This window comes from Rhineura floridana, chromosome 6, assembly GCF_030035675.1.
Source record: "Rhineura floridana isolate rRhiFlo1 chromosome 6, rRhiFlo1.hap2, whole genome shotgun sequence".
Classification (NCBI taxonomy): domain Eukaryota; kingdom Metazoa; phylum Chordata; class Lepidosauria; order Squamata; family Rhineuridae; genus Rhineura; species Rhineura floridana.
The window spans coordinates 63,192,890-63,216,265 of NC_084485.1; the positions used below are offsets into that span (position 1 = coordinate 63,192,890).

A 23,376-nucleotide genomic window follows, 5' to 3' on the forward strand; every position below is an offset into this window, starting at 1 on the left:
GTGCGCATGCATGCACGTGCAACACCAGCCACCCCCGTCCACGCACCTGGGAGGGCGCGTGCCGGAGGTCTGCACCCCCCCGCACTCCCACTAGTGACGCCGCTGCCCCTTATGTCTCTTCTTGCCCACCTTTTCTCTAAACTAAAAAGCTCCAAATGTTGTAACCTGTCCTCATATGGAACTTGCTCCATCTCCTTTATAATTTTGGTTGCCCTTTTCTGAACCTTTCCTGCTCTACAAGACCCTTTTTTCCAGGTGAGGAAACCAGAACTATACACGGTATTTCAAGTGCAGTCACACCATAAATTTGTATAATAACATTATGGCAGTTCTATTTTCAGTTCCTTTCCTAATGATCCCTAGCATGGAATTCAACTTTTTCAACAACTGCTCTACAATCTCAACCTCTTCAATGAGCAACAATGACCCCAAGGTCTCATTCCTGGTCAGTCACCTCCAGTTTAAACCCCATGAGTGCATGAGGAATTCAGTTTTTTTTGTCCCAATGTGCATAACTTTACATTTGTTCACGTTAAACTGAATTTGCTATTTTACTGCCCATTCACACAGTTTGGTGAGGTCTTTTTGGAGCTCTTCACAATCCCATGTTGTTTTAACAACCCTGAACTATTTAGTATCATCAGCAAACTTGGCCACCTTACTGCTTACCCCTACCTCTAAATCATTTATGAACAAGTTAAAAAGCACAGGTCCCAATACCAATCCTTGGGGGACTGCACTTTCTACAACCCTACATTGGGAGACCTGCCCATTTATTCCTGCCCTCTGCTTCTTGTTTCTTAACCAGTTCCTGATCCACAAGAGGACCTCTCTTATTCCATAACTGCTAAGCTTACTCGGATTAGGTACATTGTTGAAAGCTTTTTGAAAGTCCAAGTACACAATGTAGAGAAAGAAAAATAAATAAAATAAAAACCAAGAACTATCCAGGAAACTCTGAAATGAGTGCAGGGAGAAAGAAAGAGAAAAGGAAACAAGGGGCAGAAAAAGGGGAGATTACAAAATAAAAAATATAAACTCCTTGCACTTGTAATAAACAAGGAAACATCACAAAATCATTCCATAACAACATATTTAGATAAAGTAGTAAGATAAACAAGCAGATGAACGCTGCAGAAACATTGTCCCTCGGGTTCAGAAGAGTAGGCCATCTTTATAAACCATGTCATTACCTGGAACATATGGATGCGCATATATACATAGAGATATACACAAATACCCATACAGATACACATATACACATCTGTGTCTATACCCCCAAGTCTATATTTATAGACACAGACACATATGTATGAAAAGGAGACAGTCCTCCTTGAGTTACCACATAAAAGACTGACAGACTCCTATTGCATTACTGCACATGAACAGAGGCAAGCTGGTGGGAGTATGGATTGCAAAGAAATCCAAAGAAACAAAATCATTATTAACTCAAAGGGACAAGAAACAAGCTCTCTGAGATCAACTCAGCATCTTACAGAAAAGGGAGAAAGCAAATGAAAGGAATTCCTTTCTTACTCTAGCATAGTATATACACATGCATGCAAACACACACACATACAGATGGCAGAAGCCTATCAATTTGCTCTTAGACAGCTTGAAAGGAGTGACTTATTTTCTTTAACCCACACAATCAGGAAAAAAGTTTTTATCATTTTTAAAAAATAAATACTGAAGCTTCCAAAGGGGCACTTTTAAAAAGTGGATACTTTTAACAGCCAGGAAAAAAAATAAGAAAACAGGAAGAAATGGGAGCCAGTGTGGTGTAGTGGTTAAAACAGGGGTAGGGAACTGCATCCAAATCCCTAATAGCCCTACGGGCAAGTGTTTTACTGGTGGACAGCACCAACCACTTGTCAATCGTCTGCCATCATAATGACATCAGGTAATTGACACATCAAAAGTTCAAAGGAGGTCACTGTAATTTCCAATCAGTGGTTACAAGGAGCCCTTTGAAGTCCTTTTGCAGGAAACAGCGTGCATTCAAACTGCTTCCTCTGTAGAGGGGGAAAAGTGCCATTTGGAGGAAGTGCTTTGAATTGAATCTGCTTCCAATCCAGCCCCCTGGGCTGCACTAGTAAGTTCCCAACAGGCAACTCCCTAGTGCAGCTGATCCAGCAGGACTGCCTGTCAATTGACTGGTAGTGATAGGGAGCCCCACTTGTAAAGGAACAACTGGGGGCTCACATTAAGGTCCTGAATGTTTCTTGGCATTCTCATCTGTATCTGTCCCACATCTGATGCCACATCTGATGTCAGGTGGGTATCTTTTTAGAGAATGGCCTTGTAGGCCATACTGGGTCTCAGGCCAGGCCAAACGTCTCCCAACACTTGACTAGGAGCTGGAAGACCAGGGCTGGACTAGGACCTGGAAGTATTGGACAAGGATCTGGGTCACTAGGGTTCAAATTACCACTAAGCCATGAAGCTACATGGGTGTCCTTGGGCTAATCACTGTCTCTCAGCCTAACCTACATTACAGGGTTGTTGTGAGGACAAAATGAAGAGAGGAAAAATCATGTAAGCCACCCTGAGCTCCACGGAGAAAAGGTAGAATATAAGTGTAATAACAAATACAAATTTAAATAAACAAATTTACTAATGGGATGGAAGAATGAGGCAGTTTCAGAAGTTGTGGGGGCCATATACAATGAGGGTGTGGGTCCAAATTGCCCATCTGTGATTTATATAATGGGGAAATCTCTATTTTGGTTATGACTTTAGAAGGAACATATTTGAGTACTTCAGAACTTGATTTATACATACAGAAACATGGTGGTACAGGTGGATCCCACTGATTGTAGCCTTGGCATTGTACATTCATCTTTGTGGTTTCGTCAAGAAAAGAATAGTTTGGATTGCAGTATACAGCAATGACATTTCCAATTTTGTATTCAGGTTGCAATGGATATAAAGTCCCTTCTGGAATTATTGGGGCACCACAAACATCTGGAGAAACTGCAATGAGAAAAATAAAACTGCAGACGATATAGAAGCAAGGCTAATGTTTTTTTTATAAATCTGTGGTAAGTTTCAAGCTGTTACCATAACGTCATGAATCTGGATTGTTGAGTACTCTAAGAAGCTAAGGCACAAAACGGAGTTTACTACTGATTACTTCATGGCCAAGTCACGCAAATCCTGTTCCTTTGGACACAACAAGAGAAAACTAATGTGATTTTTCTGTAACTTTTGTTTTCCGAGTGTTTCCTGTGTAATCACATATTGGACAGGCTTGTAAAATAGCTACTTGACTGGTTGTGGTGAGTTAGAAAAGTTGACAGGCAACCAGACTAACAAGACTTGTTTTTTCAGACATAAATGATTAACCTATTATTATTATTATTTAATTTGTTAGTTGCCTCATACCCAGTGGTTTCTAGGTGACTTACAAGACATTTTAAAAGCATACAATATACAAAATTTAAAACCCAAACAAAAAGGGCTAAGACAGCATACTAAAGGTCTTAGTGAAAAGGAAGGTCTTTGCTTGGCACCTAAAGATGGAAGAGAAGGTGCCAGGCATGCCTCCCTGGGGAGAGCATTCCATAGCCAGGGGGCCACCACTGAAAAGGTCTGTTCACCCTCCAAGCCTCCTGTGAAGGGGGCACATGAAGAAGAACATCAGATGTTGAACACAGGGACTGGGTTGGTTCATATGGGTTGGTTCATCCAACATCTGTAAGGCTACAAATACTCTCTCTCTCTCTAAGCTAGACATTTTAATGGACTTCTTTGCAACGCTGCATTTAAGAATGTTTTGAGGATAAAGTGAGGAGAGGCATACATGTGGGAAAGTTCCAGTGCTTTGAAAGTAGGAAACACGCTCATGTCTTCCACCTTTGCTGATAGTTCACATTGTGTATATGCTGGTAAGAAGGGAGAGAGGATCTTCCTCTTCAACTCCTTCTGCATCTTGCTCAACATTCTGGGGATAAACACAGATTTATTCTCGGGGTTATTGAAAAGAATTCTCACAAGTTAATTCTAGACTGATTAATCCACAACCTATGAGTAAACATGGGGTTTACTCTTGTGATATGGACCTACATGTGATGGAATGTGCACGCTGAAATGGAGTAAGATTGTGAGCCATTCAAAATTCTTAGAACTAAGCCAATAACCAGATCTGAAATAATAGGAATCTATGTAGTCCACTTCTTTTGTTGGATGGTAAAACGTATGAATAGTTCTGTAAAAACAGGAACCAGCACTAGGTTATTAGTACTGATAAGATGACATTAATTCATACTGCATTATACACTAATGCATGTCAACAGAGCCCCAATGTTGTTTTAGAAATCCTGCTTTGGGTGGGAGGGAATTTCAAATGAGAAGTGGCGGGGTGGGGGAGGGAGAGAAGAGGGATGTGTAACCCTTTCCTCAACTACCGTTTCTATGTCACACACAGAGAGAGACACATGGGGTGTGTTTCCTTTCTGCATTCACAAAGGCTGTATCTGTTCCTTGGCTTGGAAGAAGGCCTGCCCAATGCTATACGGAGGGGTGCTGACAGGAGTTCCTGGGCCAGGTGCACTGTATGTAGATTGGGCCCCCTACATTCTCACACATCCACCCCACCTCTCAGCAATCTATTGGCAAGAACTGATGCATAGGTACATGTAATGTATTACCAATATGAACAGTTATTTTGAATCCCTGATAACAGCAATAACAACAGACAAAAATACTCTAAGTATGTGCAGCTTCACAACATGAGTGACAGAACCAACTCTCAGCCTAACCTATCTCACAGGGTTCTTGCAAAGATAAAAGGAGGAGGGAGGACCCAGGAAGAAAAGTGAGGTGCAAATATATGATGTCATATTCACAAAACGTGCAGTGAGGGGAGAAAGCATGCACAAAGGTACCTCTCCCCATTGCTTTAACTGCAACATTCCATAATCCTGATATTTTACAGCAAATCACCCCCCAAAAAATTTGTCAACACACACACACACACAGATACACTAACCATGTGCAGTTTGACTGAACTAACTCTCAGCCTAACCGGCCTCACAGAGTTGTTGGAAAGACTCCATATACACACGCTGGAGATGTAAAAATACATATACCCCATATTGTCAAAAGCAGTTGGTCATTGCAGAACATTTTTTAAAAAAATCAGTATTAGGTTCCTGCCAAATACAGCAGTGACACCTAAGTAAGCTATGACGTTCCTGTGTCTGGGATTATCACCTCCTGATTCCCAAATGACTTGATCAGAAAATCCCCAGGAAGCCCACCTCAGCCTCAGTCAGATATGCCCTCTGAACCACAAGCTTCAGTCCCACCACCTTTTGCCCAGAAAGGTGACCACTGGTGTAATCTGTCTGTAAAACTGGTATAGGTACAGAATAGGGCCTTAGTATGGTAGCACTCTTGACCAAGCTGACATGTGGGATTTTGAATCAAACAAATAAACTTTATTATGTACAAGATGTTAAATGTGATAGTAAATGAATGAGTTGTTATTGTCCCTATCCTACCTACCTATCCTACCCCACTAATCCCAAAGAAATCCTTCCCCCAAACCACAGCCCTTTTAACTAGATGTTATCTTCTTGATCCCTAATCCTGTCTAACCCTGTCAAACCTCAATGGCTTTTCTCTTCAAAAACACTCCTCAAAATTCTCACTCACATACCCCTCCCACCTGTCAATCATACCTCATCTGTACCAATAATATTCTATGAACACTTTCTTACTTGAACACAGTTTCAAAACAGTTTTAAATATATAAATAAATCTGATTTCATGACATAAGCCCTGCCTAATTGTTTAAAATATAGGATGGGGGGAGAGGGAGATTAACAACACAATCCTATGCCATGTCTACTGAAAAGTTGCACTGATGTCAGCACTGACCTGCTGAGCAGCTCAGGAAGATTTAAACTTGTCTGATTCCTTATATTTAGAAAACTATAACACCTTGTAATGGCATAATAAACTGCATGTACATTTTTTTTATTTCTGTTCAAAAATTATTTGATAGATAAAATGTATTATACGCTTCTTCTTTTTGCAAATAATTTAAAAAAGTGTATGTACACTTTTATTATCATCATCACTGGAATTGTTTACTTTGCATGCCTACCAAGATCTGTGTGTGCTTCTTTGATCTTCTGTTCTGGATCTCATGCTAGATGTTCACAGAGAAAGAAAAGTGGGCAACTAGGAACACGTGCTGCTGCTGAAACCTATAAACTTACTCAACTCATATGATGTGCACCATTAACGCCATTAACAAATATGCAGAGGCAGTCAGGAAAAGGCAGCTCTTTTCAGGACTTGTAAAGGTTACTAGGTATTGCCTGGTATTCAATAAATCCCTCATCAATCACAGCCAATCACTCATTGGTTAAAAACCTGACAGTGTGGGAATTGGAGCTGGCAACAGAAATTGTGGAGGGGGGAAGAGAGAAGTTGCTCACATTTTGGTGTCTATATTTTGATCCCTCTTTTGTCTATATTTTGAAACCTCTTTTTAAAAAATGAAAGCTAAAAGTGTGGGGCCCCTGCCAGCTTCAGGCCCAGTAGAAATAGACCCTTTCTACTAAATGGCCATATCCATTTAGTTATCTGCTGTTCAGTTCTACCACCTCACACACACAACCCTCTTTTTAGGGCTTTTTGATTCTAGATCACCTATAAACATTGCTGTTATCCTTTAATAGTTAGTCTAACTCTTGCCTGTTCTACTGTACTACTCTGCACTTTTGGTTATCTCTGGTTCCACAATTTGTACCTTGTCCAGCCTGATCCATGGTGTCCAGCTCTTCCTGCCATAATGTAGAAGTCCATATAGTGGGATGAAGCCAGTCTCCCAACAGCAGTATCACTCTTGCTCAGCTGGTAAGCACTAGGACGGTGGTGAAGTTGAGGCTGCACAGGAACAGTGACAGGGCTATCATTGCCACTCTGGCATTCCTGCCACTGCACACACACAGACCCAACCTTGCCACTGCCCTGCCCTGCCCTGCCCAAACCCTGCCCAGGGTTGGTAGGGCGGTTCCACTTGATCACATGAGCCACCACCATCTGTAACATTACTACGTTGAACTTGCAGCTCTATCCAGTGGCCTCAACTGGATTCCACCTTTGGATAACCTTTTTGCCTTGGATTTCTTGATTTTCTCCTCTTAGTACCTGTGGGCTCCAGCTATTACTTCCTACTTTCTGCCCTCCCTCCTGGGGTAAACACACAAAAAACAATTAAATGTATTGAGCAGATATTTTCAGTTTTGTGCTGCTTCTCCTGTATTAGTGCACCAATATTAAATTAATATTTAAGCTACTGTGGCACAACTGATTCTCTGAACTTGGCCAAGATCCCCACATGACACAGAAACAAAGAACAAGAACAGTCAAATTATACATTTCAGCTTACAACTCTGCTTTACTCTTTTTATAACCTGTCATTTATATATGTTTAAATGGCTTCTAATTGTTGAATAAGGAAACAAATGCTGAATAAATGCAGTTTTTAAAAAGTCTTACTCTTCTTGCACGACGGCACTTTAGGAACCCAAGCAGAATTCTCTTCACAGCGAATGAAATAACTTCCAATTATGAAGTATCCAATTTTACATTCATATGTAATACTGTTGCCATAGGTATAGGAATCTCTAAACCCACTTAATTTTATTCCATCTTGAACAACTGGATTTGGACATATAGCCGCTGAAAGTGAAAAGTAAGATTAAAAAGCAAAGCCCCATATAAAATAGAATCCTTACATTTCTGCTTTCTTAAAAATAGGGTATTTTCTGATGAATCTTACTGAAAATTCATATCCTCCTTAATTATTAATCTAGATCAGGACTGGTTCATCTTTTTTGATCCAAGGGCCAGGTTCACCCTGGCCAACTCTTTGGTGCAGGTTGCATGACACTGGTGGGTATGGCCAGAAGTGGGTGTGGCCACACATACTCACATACACGCACACACACCATACGCGTTCAGAATGCACACATAAACAAAGCACTTTCTGCCTACCCTTTTACTGTGTCTACTTTATGTGCCACCACATCTCCAAAATCTGTGGTGTCTTTGTGGGGCCAGAAAAGATTGCAGAGGTGGGGGGTAACCAACCCAGATCCTGCTGTTAAGCAACCCTGCTCTAGATCTATGAAAATGAGATTATAAATAAGTTACTGCCTAAAATTATGTTAGTCCTTGAAAACTTCTGTTTCATATTTCCAGGCACAAAAAAGACATTCATTTGAACTAAGTATTACTTCAAATAGTCTTTTCAAAAACTATTGCCAAATTAATCCAAGGATGAGAGTGTCTTTTGTGAGGACAATGTGGGGTCAGAAAAAGGTGCAGGGTGGAGAAGACACAAATCAGGGTCCTGGGGTTAATCAACCCTGATCTCGATATATGAAAATGAGATTACAAATAAGTTACCGCAGGGGTCTCCAACTTGTTGCCCGTGGGTGCCATGGCACCTGTAAAGGCTTTCAATGCCGGCCTGGTGCCAGGCATGCTGGGGCCCTTGGGCCCCAGCTTGCCCTGGGTTCTGGTGTGCATGCACCCGCCTACCTGCCCCTCGCAGGGAGGGAGCTTCTTCTGCCTGCCCATTCACAGGCTCCATCTCTTCTGTCTTTTCTGTCTTTTGCCCCTTCTATGATGAGTTTCCGCCGGGCCTTGAAGACCTGGCTCTTCAGGCAGGCTTTTGGGGTGGGCTAGATTTTATCTTCATTGTTTTTAGATTTTCAATGTCTAGGTATTATATGCCTATGTTGTACGTCGCCCAGAGTGGCTGGACAGCCAGCCAGATGGGCGACTAATAAATTCTATAAATAAATAAATGAATAAATTTTGTGGCTGCACGGGCTGCTATGCAAGCGCATCGCTGCCATCAACCAAGATGGTGGCAGAGGCTTCAGCACCTTAGGGAAACCTCGGCTGCCATCTTGATTAATGGCAGTCCTGCTCAGCGGTGTCACTAGCTGGGTGTGGGGAGTGCGGACCACACCAGGGTGACACCTTGAGAGGGGGGTGTCACCCAGAGTAGGGTTGCCATATTGCCTGGTTAGCCGGGTTTTACCCAGATTCTTTGCATGCCACCCGGCGCCCGTTTAGCTCCTTAGCTGGCCCAGATTATCAGCTTTAATTAAAAAAAAAAGTTTCTAGGTGGTCCAGTTCTCGAGATATACATAAAAACGTCAGGCCCACCCCCCCGTTAAATCTTTTTTTAAACTACTGTATAGCACTTCGTAGCTTTAACCCTGCCCGTTCAGGATTGCAGCCAATCAGTGAAGTGTTTGGTTGACCTGTGGCAGTGTCTAGTAAACCTCATTGCAAGGCCAGAAAATGGTGGTTCCCCCCCCCGTTTATCTGAAAATCTCATAAATTGGGTAAGTATATACATTTCAGTTTTTCCCCTCGTGTGTAGGAGTCAGATCCTGGGCAGTGTTTTGAAAACCTTCCCAATACTTGCTTTTGTGGGGGTAAAAGCATTGCTAATCCCATATGTCCAGAGTAAATCCCATTGAATTCAATAGGATTTACTTTTGAGTAGACATGGTTATGAATGTGCTGAAAATCAATGGGACTTTGGAGTGAATGTAAAAAAGAATTGTGTCTGTGTTCTCTTTCTGTCCCGTCCCCCCCCCAGTCCTATTTTAAAGCAAGTAGGCAGGGCTTACTTAGGTATTACAGTTTTTATTCTGCAGGAAACTAATACTGATTTTTTAAAAGTAATACTGATTTTTCTGCAATGACCAACTGGTTTGACAATAAACTATTATATGGGCTGTATGTATTTATACATCTGCAGTGTGTGTGTGTGTGTGTGTGTGTGTGTGTGTGTGTAGTCTTTCCAACAACCCTGTGAGGAAGGGTTGGAAACCAAGGCAGCTCACAACAAGAAATAAAGCCATTTAAAATCCAATAACCATAAAAACAAGTATAAACAGTTGCAAAACAGCATAAAGTGGCATGGTTCAGAATTTTGGGTTGTGTGAATGAAGTTGCTTATCACTTGAGGTTGCAGTTCTGTCCCTGTTTGAGTAAGTTCCACTGAATAGACTGGGGCTTGCTTCTGAATAAATAAACCTAGGATTGCACTATAAATATTTTTACAGTTTGTGTAAATAATAAATATATTTGATAGTCATGCTTATATAAATATTTCTTCATTTATCATATTTTTGGTTTTTGGTTAGGAATCCTGACTGGTTGTGAGGTGCTTAGTTTTCTGCCTTACTCATAGGAATCTTGTTGTGGTTGGTATGGTATTACATTTAGGAAAGTGTTACTGCCTTTTGTGTTGTTTTTTTCCTATTTGCATTTCACTTATCTTTAACCTCACTCCGTTACAGCCATAGAAGCAACAGCAGCATATGCAAGATAATTAACTCCTATTAGTGATAAGAGCAAGAACTTATAATTATTGTTTTAATTAAAACAAGAGGTTTATCAATACTTTGAAGAGGACCAGATATTTATTTTCTTTCTGAGCCCAGGACTGGGTCTTTCATGATGCCCGGTGGGGGGGGGGGAGCAGGAGAGTAGTTGGTAAGACAGACATCCTGGCATTGGTAATCTAATTAGCAAGGTATGTGTGGGGTTGTTGCACACTTCCAGGCCCAGTTTCATTTTGAGTAGGGAGGTGGAACCTGTGTAGATGTGGTTGATCCAAGGGAGAAGAAATTTTGAGTTAAGCAAAGCTCTGCTTTTATAAAACCTAAGAAACATACAGATACTTTGAATGTCTGAGTCCCTGCACCAGTGGAATACTGGAGGAACTTGTAAAACTTGCTGCAACAGTATTTAGAACTGAGCATGTGGCGTGAAAGACTCCTTTTCCTAACATTTTGGCTTGTTTTTCTCCACCCACCACATCTCTGAAATATATCGTATATGTAATGGTTAACCGTACTGCTGCCCTGACTTACTTTATGTTTGTTGCTATTTTGTGTTTTTATTGTGTTTTTATATTGATTGTGCATTTTTATTGTTTTTATTATATTTGTAAGCTGTCCTGAGCTCTGTTTTTAACAGCAGAAGGGCAGGATATAAATCCTCTTAATCAATCAACATTCCATAGTGTTGGAAACTAGAGTCTAGGCATTTAAGGCTGAAAATGTTACGTTTTTTAAAAAAAAAAAGATTTCTCACATCTTTCTCCAGTTTTTGCTGGTAATCCCTAGGCACAAAAACAAAACAACCCAAATATTAATATGCAAATAATTTGCATAATATGCAAATTAGCCTGCCCGGATTTGTGGAACTGGAACCCTAACCCTAACCCAGAGCTGCCCCACCCCTAGGTACCCTAGGTCTGGTACGGAAGGAGGTCCATAGGGGGTAACATCATGAGTTACTGCACCGGGTGACACTAACCCTAGTGATGCCACTGGTCCTGCTCGTGCAGCCTACACAGCCACAAAAGACAGGAGAGACGGGTAAGTGGAGCCAGCGAACGGGTGGGTGGAAGAAACTCCCTTCCTGTGATCCGTGGCAGCTACTCTGCTGCGGATCGCAGAAAGGAGTGCTACTTCTCCCCAACCCTATTAAGAGGCCCCTCAGGGGCCTCTGTGGCTTCAGGGGCCCTCGGCTAGGGCCCGACCTGACTGCCCTTTGGGACCGGCCCTGCTTCAATGGCACCCCCAGCAGGTAGCCCAAAATCTGAGCTTTCATTTTTTTAAAAAAGGAAGTTTCTAGCCTTCCTAGGAAAAAGAGCTATGGAGGTAAATGTGCAGGTATCCTTCTAAGCAATTTCTGTGAAATTCTGCCTGTCAGTTTTAATAGCCAATGAGTGAAAGTGGAGCTGTGATCGAAAGTGAGTTACTACTACACAATAAGTGTGGGTTCATGTTAAAGACCACCACAAAATTAGAGAGTAGTCATTGCGTAGCTTTTCCCGTAACTGTATTTCCATAATAGAAAAGGCTTGATCTGTTGATTTTTTGCCTGCCATATACAGCTAGTAAAGACACAAGAACCCTGTTTTTCCTCAGTACCAACCCTATAACAAAACCTAGGCTGCCATTCTGTACCCACTTACCTGGAAATAAGCCTCATTAAACACCAAGACACTTACTTCTGAAAAGAGTATAGGGAGTATTCTGAATAGAAGGTAGAGGGATTCTTTAACATTCACCCATGCAGAAAATAACTTCTAGGCACTATCTGATCTCAGACAAACCCAGCACAGGAAATATGCATCCTTATGACTAGGGAAAAAGGAAGGTCAAACTATGGAGATTCCAAGCACTAGGAAAAGAAAATAGAAACAGGAAAAGTGCACTAAAAGGGAGGGCAGCTCTTTAGAATCCCAGGGATTCCTATTGCCTTGTGTCCAAACAGCTCACTTATCAATCACAGCTCTGACTTCACTCATTAGCTACGACACTGACAGGCAAGAGCAGCCAGGTGGGTTCATTTCACATAAATCACTTAGAAGAGTACCCACACATTTTGCTTCCTAACTTTCTTTCTAAGAGGAATAGAGACTTCATTTTTTAAAAAACCATGAAAGCTGAGACTGCATTCACACCATATATTTATTCCACTTCCCCTACAGAAGCCTTGGTAGTTTATGAAGGGTGCTGAGAGTGTTTATGAAACTTCAGTGCCCCTCACAGAGCTACAGTTCTGAGTTTTCTGGGAAGAAGGACTGATTGTTAAACTATTTGGGTAATTGTAGCTCTGTGATGGGCATAAAGGGTCTCCTAACAATGCTCATCGCCCTTTACAAACTACACTTCCCAGAATTATTTGGGGGAAGCCATGGCTGTTTAAAGTGGAATAATAGTGGAATAAATGTATAGAGTGAATGTGGCCTTAGATTCTGGGCTACCTGCTTAGGGCACCACTGAAGGCAGTTGCGGTCACCATGGTATCTGCAGATGACACACTGGTGATCCCTGATTTATAGTAAACCAGACATTAAATGAACATTAGATGTCTCCAGCTATTTATCCTCCTAAAGGAAGGCAAACCCAGCTAAACAATGTGGCTGAAACTTTGGACCATTCAGGTAACTGGGGAACATACAACATCATACAAGTTTAGAAAATGACATCACTAAACAGCTTGGGAAGTCTGGATATCGGACAACACAGCAAGGCACAGTTTCCTAACAAGTCAACAGGCTTTTTAAAATACACATCATGAAGGAAAAATTGGTATAAAAATAAAATGCAACCTTTGCATTTGGGGGGTTTCCCTCTCCACAGTGCTTTACCATTATTATCATCAACATCACAATAAATGGAAGGTGATCCAATGAGCGTGAAAGACTCCATGCAATGATATTTTATCACTATTCCATAAGGATAAGTTTCATTGCCATTGTGAGATCCATCAAGAACATCTGGAGGCACTGCACAGGAAGTTCCTAGAAAAATATTGAGCAGTTTAGCAAACAGGCAAAACAATGATGGAACAATGCTGAAAAATCAGGCTAATACAGGAAGAGATGCTTCTTTATATATTTTGGTTCTATGTTCCTTAGAGCTTTGTAAGTCATTACTAGTGTCTTGAATTTGGCTTCGTAGCAAACCGGCAGTCAGTGCAATTTTTGAGGATCAGTAATAGGATCCCGATAAGCTGACCTGCTTAACAGCCTGCGCTAGCTGCAGCTTTCAAACAATTTTCAAGGTCAGGTTCGTATACAGCACCATACAGTACTCCAGTTGGAGTTTACCAGCACATGGGTCACTGTGGCAAGGTTATCCCTGTCCAGGAACAGTTGTAGTTGGCAAACCAACCTAGTCCAGCCATCAACAGATCTAAGAGAAATAACAGGGTCATATTCCTTCTGTCCCATTCCTAAAAAAGGTCTTCCATCAGGACAACCATAGCTGCTTTGGTCTCAAATTAAATCCCAACCCCAGCCTGAAATAGGTCTAAATAATCCATATCCTTCAAGAGAGTGAAGTTAAACAGCCACTACCCTCTCAAATACATCTCCTAAGGTTCCATAAATCTCTGGGGGTGAGCCATATTAATGGACACTCAGATCCTGCTTGTGGGCTTCCCTTGGGCATCTGATTGGCCACTGTGAAAACAGGATGCTGGACAAGATATGCTAGTGGCCTGATCCAGCAGGGCCTTCTTAAAGTGATTGACAAGGCATGTATGGAGTAAGGTGATTCCTTCGCCTTAAATAAACTGGTTGCAAGCCCTGTCCATCTCATCCACCAAGGTTTAAACAACTTTATATAATAAAGAAATAGCTTCCTCCAAACTTACAAGATCTGAACCGGGTGGTTTATAATAGATGCTAATGGAGGTTGCTGATTCAGAGGTCGCCATAAGTCGTAATCGACTTGAAGGCATATAACAACAACAGTATATGCTATTTTCCAAATCCATATGTATGGGGCTTCAGATATTGTGGTCTCAGACTGCAGGTCCCAGTTCACCTCTCTTTTCTGAAAGGCATTTATGGAGCTGCTGGAATACAGCATATTACCCATGTACCAATGGTCAAACTGAGTGGATAAACCAGATCTTGGAACACCACATCTGTTTCTTCCTGAACTATCACCAGGAAGACTGGGTTTTCCTCTTGCCACTTGAGAAATTTGCTTACACCACCTCCACCCATGCATCCCTGTTCCAGAGCTTATTTCCTATTAATTTTGAGTACTGTTATAATAGGTAGCAGTTCCATCCAGCAGGGGGAACTGAAGGGAGACTGCCATGGAGATATGGAGACTGAGCTCTAGAGTAAAGGTCAGGTGGGAGGAGCCTGAGCAAGCACGGTAGATCTTGTAAGCATTCTCTTCATAAAAGCTTTAGTTATAGCAAGCAGGTTTCTGTCTTCTCTCAGCAAAGAAAGCACTATTAAAACATGGTGTAAGAAGTGAATCTACTTTTCTGAAGAAAAGGAGGGCTCAAGCACCACCGCTTGCAAAGGCAACAAGCACACTGGTGGCAGAAGAAGATACTTTGGCAATGGCAGCCAGCATAATTCCAGTTCCAGGGCCCATGGACATGGCAGGTGATATTTTTAATAACTGGATGTTTTTCAAAGCGCAGTGGGACAATTATGAAATAGCAACAGGATTGGATGGCAAAGATAAAAAGATTAGGGTTGCAACATTGCTATCAGTGATGGGAAAAGAATGTCATTTGCTCCAGCAGCACCTTGATATTACAGCAGCAGACAGACAAGATCCTTGCAAATTGCTAGAAGCGCTTCAAAGGCATTTTGAACCTACTAGAAATGTTATATATGAACAATATATCTTTAACAAATGTGCTCAAGAACCTGATGAAACTACAGATCAGTATGTTACTAAATTACGCAAAAAGGCAGATTCATGTGCATATAGCACTTTGAAAGAATTGATTAGAGACAGATTGGTTATAGGCATTAAGGACAAGGGAGCACAGATGAGAATGCTCCGAAGGACTGCCTTTACTCTGCAGGAAGCCATAGACATATGCAAGGCTAGTGAACAAACCCTTCTGCAAATGCAAGAAATGCACCCTTCAGAAGCTGATAGCATGCATTAATCGGCAAAAATAAACATTCTAACATGCATATGCCATCATGCAAAAATAGTGCTGAGCCCAGAAGATTTCAAAGTGAGAGTTGTGGATACTGTGGCAAAATTCATGATCCTGGCAAATGCCCAGCATTTGGAACTATTTGCAGAAGCTGTGGTAAAAGAAATCATTATGCAAGAGTTTGCAAACAATCTAAACAGAAAAAATGTGCACAGCATGTGAAATAGATAGGCAATGATGATCTATACAGTAAGTCAGACAGTGATATTTTCTACATGCATGACATCAAAACAGTGCATACTAAGACAAAAAAGTGGTTTGTCAAACTTGTATTAGCACCTTGCCCAGAAAATTTGCAGTCCTGGCTCAAGCAAGACACTGAGTGCCAAATAGACAGTGGTGCATCTGTAAATGTAATGGGTTACAGAGATTATCTCAATATTATGCAAGATGGAGAGGCAAAGCCATCACCAAGCAAAGCTAAGCTGAGACTATATGATGACACAGTTCTCACACCACTAGGTCAATGTGTGCTGCAGGCAGAATATCAAGGAAAAAGATATCAGCTAGAATTCCAGATTGTGAATTCCAAGCAAAAGCCCCTCCTCTCACCAAGCACTAGTGAACGTATGAAACTGGTAACATTAAATACTACACAAGACATCCATACACTCAGACTTGAAGCCAACAATACCTTGGCTATAGGACAAGTACAAGGTGGCATAGCAAAGGCACAAATTCTTAAAAATTACCATGATGTCTTTGAGGGACTTGGCTGTCTTCCAGGCACCTTACATTTCAAAGTGGATGACACTGTGCAGTCAGTGCAACTTATGCCATGTAGAGTCCCTGTCACATTAAAAGAAAAAATCATAACTGCAATAAGACAAATGGAAAAATATGGAATAATTGCCAAAGTGACAGAACCTACCAAGTGGATAAGCAGCATGGTAGCCATAGAGAAACCTGGTAAACTTCGCATCTGTATAGATCCAAGTAATTTAAACAAGGCATTATTACGAGCTCACTACCAGATGCCCACCATAGAAGAAATCTTACCAGACCTTGCCAAGGCAAAAATATTCTCTGTCTTAGATGCAAAAGATGGGTATTGGCAAATCTTATTAGAGGAAGAAAGCAGTCACCTTACTACATTTTGGACCCCAGAAGGACGTTATAGCTGGATGAGAATGCCCTTTGGAATAAAACCAGCAGCAGAAGAGTATCAGCGCTGCCAACAAGATGCACTGGCGGGTCTCAAAGGAATCAGTGTAATTGCAGATTACATTTTGGCATATGGCTGTGGAGATTCAATGCAGAATGCCATAGCTGACCATGATTGCAACCTCATCTCTCTCCTGGAAAGGGTGAGAAAGTCAATCTGAAACTCAATAAAAATAAGATGAGGCTACGACTAACACCATACTCTATATGGGACACCTCCTAACATCGCAAGGCTTACAATCAGATCCAGAAAAGGTGAGAGCTATCCAGTAGATGCCTAAACCATCCAATACCAAATCTCTTCAGCAGTTACTGGGATTTGTTAATTATCTGACTAAATTTCTTCCTTGCCTTTCTGATGTTTGTGAGCCTCTCAGATGACTATTGGACACAGGTGCAACTTGGGTGTGGCTACCTCAACATGATGCAGCCCTCCAACAGATCAAAGACTTGGTTACTAGACATCCCATGTTGAAGTACTATGACATGAATGAAGATGTCACCATCCAATGTGACGCCAGTGAAACCGGCCTGGGTGCTGTAGTTTTGCAAAAAGGACAGCCTGTTGTTTTTGCATCAAGGTCTTTATCACAGATTGAACAGCATTATGCCCAAATTGAAAAAGAATGCTTAGCAATAGTATTTGCTTGTGAAAAATTTGACCAATATATACGAGGTCAGACATTAAGGTTGACAGTGATCATAAGCCTCTAGAAGTTATTTTTAAGAAGTCATTGCTAAAAGCTCCAAAATGCTTCCAACGCATGCTTCTTAGGCTACAATGCTATCCCTTGAAGGTACAATATAAAAAAGGAGCTGAGATGTACATAGCGGATCTCCTATCCAGAGTACCCTTGCCACATGACAGGCACACTGACAAGCAAGACTATGAGATACTCAACTCCCTTGAAGCTCAAGCCAGACAAAAGGAACTAGAAAGCATTAATCAAGCTGCTTATATGCCCATCTCACAACAAGGACTTCAAAGAGTCCAGGAACATACTTCACAGGACAAAGAACTGCAAGTATTGATCTCCGTTGTCTTAGCAGGTTGGCCAGACACCCAGGACAAAGCTCCAGTGTCTACTCAAGAATACTGGAACTTTCATGATGAATTAAGTGTCCAAGATGGCATCATATTCAAAGGACACCGAATACTCATTCCAAAGGCCACGAGAAAAGACATATTATCAAGAATACATCGCAGTCATTCTGGAATAGCAGCATGTTTGCGGAAAGCTAGAGATGTGGTATACTGGCCAAACATTACTACTGACATCAGAGACCTTGTACACAACTGTGATGTTTGTGCTGAGTTCCAAGCCAGTTAGCAAAAAGAACCATTGGTGATATACGGTGTTCCTAACAGACCATGGAGTAAGGTGGGGATGGAGCTTTTCACAGAAAATGGCAGCAATTATCTCATTCTGGTAGACTACTATTCAGACTTCTGGGAAATGGATAAACTGCCAGATACAACATCAGCAACTGTAATAGAAAGAATCGTGAACCACTTCAGCGGACTTGGCATACCTGACTGAGTGATTTCAGATGGTGGACCACAGTTCACTTCCAAAAAATTTGCCACATTTTCAAAAGACTGGGAATTTCACCATATAATGTCATCTCCCTACAACAGGCAGTCTAATGGCAAAGCTGAATCAGCCACCAAAATTGCAAAAACTCTATTAAAGAAAACAGCAAGAAATAAAGAAAACATATGGCAAGCTGTCCTGGAGTGGAGAAATACTCCAACTGCTGGTATGAATAGCAGCCCAGTGCAAAGACTTATGTTCAGACGCACACAATCCTTTCTACCTACAGCTCTTGCATTATTGAAACTCAAAATTGCAATGAAAGTCACAGATCAGCTGCGACACAAACTCAATGAAACTAAAAGCTATTATGACAGGGATTCAAAAGAGCTACCACCTCTGCACACTGGAGATTCTGTACGTGTCCAATTATTTCCTCAAGACAAGACATGTCCTTGGACGAAAGGAACATGCATGGGACAAATAAATCCCCAGACTTATATTGTTGAAGTCAATGGGCGCTCATATTGATGGAATCGTAAGTTCATTTGCCTAATGGGTCCTCAGGGACTTAAAGACACCTCAGATGTGGGGGATGATGATATACAGGATAATTCCATCATTCCATGCGCTCATGAAGATGCACACCATACTCCAAGCCCTGAACCATAAACTAAAGAGACACACGTAACTGTATCACCAACACCGAACAGTGACCTCGTCAAGAGCACATGTACCCATCATCATATCAAACCCCCTAAATGGTACACAGATTTTGTATTAGATGGCTGATAGGCAGTTTAATTATCATCATTCAGAACCAGAGCTACTTTCAAGTTAATTGTTTTGTTCAAGAAGTTATATTTACATTGTTTGTATGTTCTTATAACAAATATGACATTGGGGATGTTATAATAGGTAGCAGTTCCATCCAGCAGGGGGAACTGCAGGGAGACTGCCATGGAGATCTGGAGACTGAGCTCTAGAGTAAAGGTCAGGTGGGAGGAGCCTGAACAAGCACGGTAGATCTTGTAAGCATTCACTTAATAAAGCTTTAGTTATAGCAAGCAGGTTTCTGTCTTCTCTCTAAAACACTATGAAAACAAGTACCACCCTTCATCCAGCCATGCTTCCTTCATCTTTTTATCCCTGTTTCTGGAGACCATTTGGCAAACTGAAATACATGCAGAAATATCTGATCCAGCAACTGGACCATGCAAGGAAGCCTAGAAATACTACTAAGACAGGCATCAACAGAACACACCCTGCTTTGCTACTGGGGTCAAAATATGGGTCTTCATAGAAAATGTCCAGTGCAACTGGTACGCTGCCAAGCTGGGACATCAATACCAGAGGCCTTTCCCTTTCCTCATACAGTTTAATCAAGTTACCTGAAAGTTGGACCTCCCAGACGTCATTAAGCTCCACCTGTCATCTTTGTGTCCCAGATAAACCATGCATTGCCAGCAGGTTTTCTGGTTGTACAACTCAGCCACCTGCATGCCGTACAGTTTCAGGGTCATGAGGAATATCATGTATAAGGTATCCTAGATTGTAAGAGACATCTGAGGTCCACTGCACTATCTCATAGGGGTGTGAGGGTCCCACACCTGTAAAGGGGATATTGTCAGGAGCTACTGGAGTATAGGTGCCTTCCCACTGTGGTTAAACAGTGGACTGCAGGAACAGCCCTCTCAGTGACTTCTGGACTGATTCCATCCATTCAGGCTGACTACTGGACCCTTCCAGGCAAGAAGGACTAGAACAGATTTAATTTTCTAGCTGAGCCTTGTTTCAACAACAAGGTCTGCCTGAGCTTTGGCCTGGTCGTTTATTATTCATTGGCTCTGACATCTGGCATATGCTTTGACTCTGCCTCCTGGTTTGTCTTTCAGTCCTGCCTTTTGGTTCCCAGCTCCTGGCTAATCCCAGACTGCTGCCTGCAGCCATGCAATGGCAGTATTGTCTGTCACCTGCAAGTTGTCAGCTCCCTACGTGACTGTGAAGCATTACCCTTTCCCAATCCAGCACCTACCTAGGACCCTTCCCCACCTTTTAGACCATGATTCTACGAATACCTCAAACACTGTGAAGTCATGCATGCTACCAGGTGATTTGGCAAAAACACTGGTGAAGACTCTCCACACATAATATGTAGTATGGGACACGCTGAGCACATCTCTCAGAGCTTATAGTCCATGGCCCCAATCACAATTGGAAAGCCAGCAATGACACAGAACCTGTTTAATATTCTTTCTCTAACGGGAACAGCTGCAGCACTAGGGGGACTGAAGAAGACCTGCCCTGGGAGTGAGTCTCTGAGCATCTGGGTGCTTGCTGCTTGCTCCTCTTTTCAGACAGCTGGCGTCCCTGGTAAGTGCTGCAAGGCCTGGGACCCCCTGCCTGACTCTGGCTCCAGAGAGAGGCTGCAGTTAATCTTGCAGTCTATTGCGTCAGCTCCTGGCTGGGTCAGGAAACATAAAAGCCTGGCTGCCCTTGGGCAGTGGGTCTGCCAACGGAGGGGTCGCCCCTTGGGGAGTCCCGAGGGGGAGTGCGCTACCCTCTTCTATTTCTTTCTTTTTCCTGACCAATCTGGAGGAGGTTGGTAGTGAGGAGGGTGTATGGCTCATGTGTAGTTCCTGCGCAGGTGAGAGCCTGTGCAGTGAACTGAATGATAGGAGAAAGTTCCCAGATGCCTTCAGAGTGAGAGGTGTAACTGGCAGAAGGCTGGCCCTCCCTGGTTGTGAGACAGAGGTGCCCTGTGTGATAAATATTGAGTGGGTCTGACTGTTCCCAATTCTCACAGAGGCCTGCTGGGGTAATTGGCTCAGATAGGTTTTGTTGGTGGGTTCTTGTTGGGTCCATATAAAGTGTTTAGGAGGAGTCTTAGCAAGGAGGGACATGGGTGATGCCACCCCAATTTCAGTGATCACAGGTAGAGGGAACTATAGCCATGGGGGGATGGTGAATTACCATAGAAGACAAGGGCAACACTATCTATGCCTTGTTCCTCCCACTTCTCTCATGGATGGGTTTCTCTTTGCGCATCTGCTGTGCCCACTGGCCTGTGTATGTTGTTGTTTAACGCCGGATTGGTACACAATAAGACCATACTCATCCATGGTTTGATCGTGGATGAAGGTGCCAATTTGGTGTGCATTACTGAGACCTGGATGGGTGAGCTGGGAGGAGCTGATCTGACCCAGCTTTGCTCACCTGGATACTCAGTGCAACACCAGCACAGGCTGCAACGACAGGGCAGGGGGGAGGAGTTGCTGTGGTCTACAGAACTTCCTTCTTTGTCACCAGGAAACCACTCTATCTTGGAGCTGACTGTGCCTGCACCTGGTATCAGGCCAAGGAGACAGGAAACTAGGGTTGCTGCTGGTGTACTGTCCACCCTGCTGCCCAGCAGCTTCTCTGACTGAGCTGGCGGAGGCCATCTCGGCTGTGGTATTGGAGAAGCCCAGAACAATAGTCCTGGGTGATTTCAATATCCATGCTGAGGCTGCCTCTAGTGTTCTGGCTGGGGACTTCATGGCCTTCATGATGACCATGGGGCTGTCTCAAGTTGTCACCGGCCCGACGCATAGGGCAGGGCACACCCTTGACTTGGTTTTTGCTCCAGATGGAGGTAGGGGTGGTCTGGAGATGGGGGTGGTGGTGGATGTAAAGCCATAGTCATGGTCAGACCACTTCCTGGTGAAGTTTAGTTGGTAGCTCCGATCCTCCCTGCAGGGATGGTGGACAGATTAAGATGATCCACCCCAGAGACTAATGGAATCCACTGGATTCCTGAATGCCCTAGGGGAGTTCCCAGTATATAGAGCAGGTGACCGTGTTGACCGGTAGATAGAGTAGGTGACCCTTGTCACGCTGTGGAACAGCAAGGCGCATCAGGCTCTTGACACGGTTGCCCCCGAGCACCCTCTCCGGCATTGTGGAGCCCAGTTTGCACCATGGTACACCAGTGAACTGAGGGGAATGAAACAGGCTGGACGACGACTAGACTGCAAGTGGCGAAAGATGTGCTGTGAGACTAATCAGGCACAACTAAAATATCATAACCGTGCCTATTGTGTGGTGGTGAGGGTGGCGAAGAAGGCCCACTTCACTGCCTCCACCACATCCTCAAATAGCCTTCCAGTAGTGCTTTTCCATATTGTCAGGAGTCTGTTGACATCAACTCCAGGAAATTGAGTTTTAGACCCTTTGGAGGCCCACTGTGAATTGTTTGCAAGGCACTTTGAGGGTAAACTTGCTCGCCTCCATAGCAGTCTTGATGCTCCATCCACATCTACTGTAGTCCCCAATGAGTTGTCCAGTGCAACGTCTGCTGCAACTTTTGGGGAACAGTTTCAGTTGATGTGGCATGATGACACAGACAAGGTGCTTGCAATGACGCGGCCAGCAACGTGTCCTCTCAACCCTTGCCCTTCTTGGCTTATTAAAGCTTGCTGAGGGGGTTTGACCGAGTGGATCCAGGGTGTGGTCAATGCATCCTTGTGGGAGTGGTTCCAGCCGCCTTGAAAGAAGCAGTGATCTGACCACTCCTGAAAAAGCCCACCCTGGACTCATTGGTTTGTGACAACTACTAATGGGTTGCAAATACCCCCTTTTTAGGGAAGGTGATTGAGAGGGTTGTGGCGCAGCAATTGCAAGGACTCTTGGATGAAACAGATTATCTTGACCCATCCCAGTCTGGGTTCAGGCCTTGTAATGGGACTGAATCGGCCTTGGTTGCCCAGATGGATGACTTTTATCAGGAGAAGGACAGGGGTAGTGCGACCCTGTTATTCTTACTTGATCTCTCAGCGGCTTTTGATTCCATTGACCATGGTATCCTTCTGGGCCAACTTGGTGAGATGGGTATTGAAGGAATTGTTTTACAGTGGTTCCGATCTGATCTCCAACATCGCTCTCAGAGAATAGCATTGGGTAACTGTCTTTTGGCCCCCTGGCAGTTGTGCTGTGGGGTGCCACAGAGTACCATCTTGTCCCCCATGCTGTTTAACATCTATATGAAGCCCTCGGGAGCGATACCCAGCTCTATTTCTCTGTAACATCTGAACTGAGAGAGGCCTTGCAAGCCCTGGACCGGTGTCTGGACTCAGTGGTGGGC

The 23,376-nt window shown here is 43.0% G+C and overlaps 1 protein-coding gene across 1 annotated transcript in view; it reads right to left on the minus strand.

Annotated features, from left to right (window-relative positions):
* LOC133386840 (C4b-binding protein alpha chain-like) overlaps positions 1-14,587 on the minus strand; it is a 31,287-nt gene extending 16,700 nt beyond the window's left edge. Inside the window, exons 1-4 of the mRNA XM_061630610.1 lie at positions 14,461-14,587; positions 13,181-13,372; positions 7,519-7,701; positions 2,785-2,976 (exon numbers count right to left, since the gene is read on the minus strand). Coding sequence (XP_061486594.1) covers positions 2,785-2,976; positions 7,519-7,701; positions 13,181-13,372; positions 14,461-14,587 — 694 coding nt within the window. The remainder of the gene's footprint in view (positions 1-2,784; positions 2,977-7,518; positions 7,702-13,180; positions 13,373-14,460) is intronic.
* Positions 14,588-23,376: the final 8,789 nt, after the last annotated feature.